General features: G+C 35.8%; 1 protein-coding gene across 1 annotated transcript; it reads left to right on the forward strand.

Annotated features, from left to right (window-relative positions):
* Positions 1-1,451: 1,451 nt before the first annotated feature.
* Positions 1,452-2,153, forward strand: LOC108344109 (uncharacterized). The gene has a single exon (XM_017582576.1). It carries the CDS (start codon positions 1,452-1,454, stop codon positions 2,151-2,153), a length of 702 nt encoding a protein of 233 aa, XP_017438065.1.
* Positions 2,154-6,972: the final 4,819 nt, after the last annotated feature.

The following is a 6,972-nucleotide window of genomic DNA, read 5'->3' on the forward strand; positions in this document are numbered from 1 at the left end:
GTTTCCTTAGAGGGGATGTTAGTTTGTTCCTTGTCCCCTTTATGTGTGAGTGTTTCCTTAGTGAGTAGGGAGTGTAATAATAATTTTCCCCCATAACGTACAGGTCTTTAAATCTTGTGCTTCATACATAAAATAGCATGGCTGATGAACGTATTAAAGTTGTGGTCCACCATACTGGCCATTTTGTTACACAAGATAATGGAAATTTAAAATATGATAGAGAGATAGCATAATGGTCTTGTGATCCAGACCTGTGCAGCTATTTTGGAATATTAGCTTCAGTGAAAGCCTTAGGTCATATAGACATTAAAGAACTTTGGTATAGTTTAGGAGGTCGGTCAGTAGTGCCAGATAGGTTAGAATTATTGACTAATGATAGGGGTGCCATGCATATGCTGAATATTGCAAGGTTAAATGATGAAGTTCATTTGTACGTGGTTCATAATACCATGAAACCAGACATAATAGAAATGATTGATTAGGTTGATGGTGATGTTAATGATGAATTTCATGTTGCAAGACAAGTGGAGGAGGGTAAGGGTGATGGTGCTGGTGAAGTTGGTAGAGAAATGGAGGATGGTGAGGGTGAGGTTCAGCCTGAAGTTGGAACACAAATGGAGGAGGTTCAGGGTCATGGTGATGGTGAACAAGTTGGTAGAGAAATTGATGGGGAAGTGCATACCTAGAGAGAATATACTAAATGACATTTAAGAGAATGGGAAAGAAATTAAAAATGGAAGAGATTAAGGAAAAGGAAACTTAGGAATTGAAGATGCGCCACTTGAACAAGCTTCCAAGATAAGCATCAAGAGGAGGACCGCCACTTGCTTGAACAAGATAAGGTCTGCCCAAATTTGGGACTTTAGAGACAGAATTCTATCTCAAAGAGGATTGCAAAGGTGCAAATCAACTCAAATTCATTGAATCAAGGTAAGGTGTACAAAAAGGAGACCCCTAAGCCTTCTTATATAACCTTTGGAGTGAGCTAAGATGCAAGATCTAGGAGATGTGGGACTTTTGAGGGTGTAGTCCGTCCAGCAGCTGCTGCAGGTCTTCTAGGGACTTTTGAGTCCCACATTGCTCAATTCTCTCCACTCCAAAGGGTTTATAAGGCAACTAGTTCTCCTATAGTTCAAAATATGAAAACTAGTTATGCTATCTAATGCTACACGCCTAAAAATGCTCACTTTCTCTTCTATTCTTTTTAAGACCAAGCTATGGAAAGTCCCACATTGCTTACTCTTAAAGAGAAAGAAGAGTTTATAAGCCATTATTCACAAGAACTAAGAGAAAGAAATCAAAAGGCAAATACACGCCCAAAGAGAACCTATTCTACTTTTTTTGATACAAACGTGTAAAGAAGACAAGAAGTAAAATGATTCCCTTTAGTCATGCTTCTTGTCATCCTTTTATTCTCTTCATTACTTGGCCCATCCATGATCACATCAGAAATGGAGGAGGGTGAGGGTGAGGTTCAGCCTGAAGTTGGAACACAAATGGAGGAGGTTCAGGGTCATGGTGATGGTGAACAAGTTGGTAGAGAAATGGAGGAAGGAGAGGGTGAGGGTCAGGCTGAAGTTGGAACACAAATGGAGGAGGGTGAGGGTCAAAATCATGGTGAACTTGATGTAGAGGTTGACAATGAAGTTGCTAAACATATTGAAAATGAAGACGATGGTGAAGTACATGATGTAGAGGAGGAAGAAGTACATGATGCAGAGGAGGCTAATGTACATGATTTTGAGCTACAAGATGTACAAGAAGATGAGGATGAGGATGAGGGTGGACATGATGGTGATGATGATGGTGGACATGTTTCTGGAGATGATGCTAATGATGAGGATGAGAATGTAGATGATGGTGAATATGAAAATGTAGATGACTCTGTTAGTGAAGAAAGTCTAGTTGATGTTAGGGTTGAGTGTGACATTGGGACTTCGAAAGGACAACCTTGCAGTCTAGTAGGTGAATGTTCAAGGAACTCTCATAATGATTCAATGCATGATGTTCATGGCTTGTCTAACATTGAGTGGGTGTCAGATGAGTTGGATAGTGGTCCAAATAATGAGAACGATGATGATTCCATTCCCAAAACTTTGTTCCCCACATTTACTATGCCTAAAAGTTTGGGGGAATATAAATGGGAAGTATAAACCGATTTCACTGAGAAAAAGAAATTCACTGATGCAATTAGGACATATGCACTGAGTAATGGTAAAAATTTAAGATTCATTAAGAATGACAAGAAGAGGGTTACTGTAAAATGTTTGGGGGGCAATGGGAAATGCAAATTGTATGCTTATTGTGCCTATATGTGTGGTGGTAAGTCATGGCAGTTAAGAAAAGTGATTGATGATCACAACTGTAGTAGAGATTTCAATGTGAAGTTGATAACTACCAAATGGTTGAGTCAAAGGATGGAAAAAACTGTCAGAGAGAACCTTAATATTAAGGTCATGGACATAGGGACAAACTCAGTAGGAAATGGAATGTAGGAATCTCTAGAAATATGGCTTTTAAGGCAAGATCCATGGTAAAATATAATGTTGAGGGGTCATTCAAAGAACAATTCAGAAGACTCCATGATTATGGTCATGAGCTTCTGCAAAGAAATCCAGGTTCATCAATCCAAATAAAGGTTGAAAATCATAATGATGAGTGTATTTTCAATAGAATTTATGTATGCTTGAAGGCTTGCAAAGATAGCTTCATTAGTAGTAGACCCATGATTGGGTTGGATGGATGTTTTTTGAAAGGCAAGTATGGAGGGGAGTTACTAACAGCAGTTGGAAGAGATGGAAATGAACAAATTTTGCCCATTGCATATGCTGTTGTTGAGGTAGAAAACAAAGACTCGTGGACTTGGTTCTTGGACCTTCTCATTCAGGACCTTGGTGAGGAAGATGTTTGTTCATCATGCACATTCATTTCAGACCAACAAAAGGTCAGTCAGTCAAATCAAATGTTAAGTAGAATATATTTCACATATAACTCAGCTCCCTATAGTCATTTTAAATGTCACGATCTTTTGCAAGCTCTTCAAGATCTTCTACCTTGGGTAGACCAAAGATATTGTGTTAGACATTTGTATTCAAACTTCAAAAAGCAATATCCTGGAAAAGACCTTAAACGTCTCATGTAGAGGGCAGCAACAGCCACATATCCAACACTATGGGAGTCTGAAATGAGGAAAATTAAAGAGGTCAATGTAGACGTATTTAAATACTTGATTGCAATTCCACCTAGGTATGTATTCATTGTTCCTCATACGTTATATTTACTGTTATATGTAGTTTGAATGCATATATTTACTGACATATTCATCTCGTTGGTCAAGACCTAGATTCACCCCTACATCACATTGTGACACTCTTGTCAACAACATGTGTGAGGGCTTCAACAGTGTGCTAGTTCATACTAGAGCTAGTACAAAAATCGCGTATAATGTCGAATATTTTGGGTTTTTAACGGCGAATTCCGTACAGACGTTAAATTTTCGTCGAATTTTGTCAATATTCGACGTTAATCATTTTTTTTTTGTTTTTTTTAATTTTGATCCTTTTTTACAACTTTATGAGACCTGAAAAGCGAAAAAACAACAAATTTCAGTGTTTGGTATTTTATAAAACATGAACTATGAACGTGTATTGTAGTATCAAAAACAAACAATAATAACCAACAACAAACAAGTTCAATCAAACAACAACAAACAAGTTCAACCAAACAACAACAAAGAAGTTCAACAAAAAAATAACAAACAAGTTCAACTCATAAGTTCTTCAAAACGAAAACGAAAACTAACCTTCAAAAGGTGGGTTCATCGAAATAAAGTTTCGTCACTAGTGAGAGATAAAGCATAATGCGCCTATGAAGAAGAAGAACACGAAAATAATCGGTTAAAACAAATAAAAATCATACATAAAGTAGTTAATTAACATGCATTTGTATCAAATGAAAGAAAGATTACATGTGATGTTTGTCAAGCTTCGTTCGAGAAAAGTTTGAGAAGAGAAGAGGGTATCGCGCGCTAAAATAAAGTGAATGAATTTTCAATCTCCCGCTCAAATTTTTATTGAATTCACTAACCTTTTGACGTCAAATTTAAAGGGAATTCGACATTTTATATCCTTTTACATCGAATTACAATTCTAAACGACGTTTAATAATTGCATTTATTTACAAAAATGTCATCGCTCATTTTTAACGTTGGCTATTCAATGGTTGGACGTTGAACGCGTGACGTTATACGTTGTTTTTGTACTAGTGTAGGTCTAAGCCAATTATTACCATGTTAGAAGACATTAGGGTTTACATTATGAAGAGATGGACTACCAACAGGAATAAAATGGCATTATATCAAGGTTTTGTTTGCCCTAAGGTTCTCAACAGGTTTCAAAAGCAGTCATGGTTAACGAGATATTGGTTACCAAGGTAACTATAATCATACAATTAACTTTGTCTTCACATTATGTCTACTTTGTTGCTAACTGTGTTGTCATTTTGTACTAATGGCAGGTGGTCATCAGACCAATTATTTGAAGTCATACACATTTCACAATTTGGGGAGCAATTTGTTGTCAATCTTGACAACAAAACTGCAGTTGTAGAAAATGGTTAATCAGTGGGATTCCTTGCACTCACGCCATCACTGCAATGAAGTTCTTGAATTTAAATGCAGAAGACTACATTGGGCATTGGTTTAGGAAGTCTATTTATGAAGAGACCTATAACACCATCATTTATCCTATCAACGGTCAACATGTGTGGGAGATTACACCATAGCCAGATGTATTACCCCTAAAGAAAAGCGCAATGACAGGAAGGCCCAAGAAAAAACGAAGACTACAGGCTTGGGAGTTGAAGAAGAATGACAGTGAATTAAGAAAGGGTGGGAGCAACAAAACATGTGCTCTCTACAAAGAAATGGGACACAACAAAAGATCTTGTCCACAACGACCTACAACAACAGATGTGCCTCCTGACCAACCTACTCAACAAAAAGAAGTGCCTCTTAACCAACCTAGTCAACAAACAGAAGTCACAATACCTTCAACAACACATGTCCCTGCTGACCAACCTACTCAGGAGTCTACTGTGCTTCCTTCTTATCAATGAAGTCATATTTACTTCCATTTTGAATACACTATTTTAAATATCATGCAATCTGTATTGATGAAGGAACAATGTTTTATCAGTTATCTTTTGGTGTAATTTCATTAGGTTGTTATCAGGTTTGTTATGCACTGAGTAAGACAATGTAATCTGCATTGGTATAATCTGTATTAGGTTGTTGTCTTTTGATGTAATTTCATCAGGTTTGTTATGAGGTTTTGTCATTGTAAGACAATGTTTGTTTTGTTATAAGATTTTATAAGACAAAGTTTATTGACCATTACGTATTGATGTGGTGATCATTCCTGTATGATGGTTATTGACCATTATGTATGATGTTACTTGTGCACTTTCTTTAACTTATTCTGTATTAGCAAATGAAATATAACAAATAAGACAATATTAAACACTAAGAAGTCACCATTATAAATAAAATAGACAATAACATTCCAAATATCAAATTATATTACATAAACTTCCATTAATAAATCAACCTAGTTTCATCAACATTGATATCACAATTACATTACAAACACATATAATAACCATTATCCCCGTTAACACCTTCAACCACTTTTCCAAACTAACAACAGCTTTCTATAAACAAGCTATTTTTAGCTTTTCAACATCTCTCTCTTCCATCTTCATCAGACTTTGTTCCATCTTCATCAAACTTCCACCTACTTCTTTATTTCTTCCACTTTCTTCTATAGTGACCACATTTCGTTCATGAATTACATTTTCACTGCACCACTGAAAGAAGTTGCATCCAGAACAATCTTCACTCTCACCCTATCCAAGAAGAAAACACACTCCATCGTCAACGCAATCTTGACTCCCACCCTCTGGAAGAAGAAAATCACATTAAAATTCAGATTATTGCATCCATTAAACTTACCTTGAAGTTAGGGCATCCCCAAAATCTTTTGCCCTTGTTTTTAGGGGTTCTCGCAATGCGAAAGACTGCATTGTGACCACAGAAGCAAGTGGGTTTTACACCCAACCTACTGACACTGCCACAACTCTGTTGAAACCCCGAACCCAAGCATTTGCAAGAAGAAGATGAAGCAGACATTTGATGAGCTCAAGTATAAACACTGCTTCCACAACTCTACTTCCAGAACTCTTCCTCCCCAGCACGAACAAGTATAAACTTTCGATGTCAGGATTCATTTAAATATTAGGGCTTAGGGCTACCAACATAAAAAATATAGTTGTCCACGTGAAATGTTTCATTATACAAAAGAACACCTATTTAACTTAATACATATTGTCATGCATATAAAAATATTTACAGCTCACCATGTGCAGACGGCGTTAGTCCAAAATTAACGGAGAGGACTTTATTGTCTCAAATTAACAAGTATTTGGATTCAATTGGGACAAAAAAAACGAAGACCTAGTTAAGATTCACGAATAAATATAAGGATCAAAAGACTAATTTAACCTATTATTTTCTTATTAGGTATGTTAAGCGTGTATAAAAACACTAAGATATTTATGTAGCATTTTTCAAAAGTACTATTAAAGAAAGAGAACTTAACTTATGCTTTAAGTTAAGCATTTACGTAGCAAACTAAAATTAAATAATGATAAAAATGATATTATTTAGTTAGTTTTAACATTTTCTTCTCAATTATGTGAACTAGCACGGAAACGTGGGTATAAAAAATTAATATTGACCATATGACATAAAATAATAACCACTCTTTGTTTTATTGAAAATTCTTTGTTTGAAGTTACAGTTTATATGTTTATACGTGCGTCATCTCATCTTGGTGAACCTTTCCTTCACGAAATTAAGTATAGAATAATAAAAATTCTCAACAGGTGAAAATTACAAGAAATTAAATATAGAAT

This window comes from Vigna angularis, chromosome 6 (genome assembly GCF_016808095.1).
Source record: "Vigna angularis cultivar LongXiaoDou No.4 chromosome 6, ASM1680809v1, whole genome shotgun sequence".
NCBI classification, from domain to species: domain Eukaryota; kingdom Viridiplantae; phylum Streptophyta; class Magnoliopsida; order Fabales; family Fabaceae; genus Vigna; species Vigna angularis.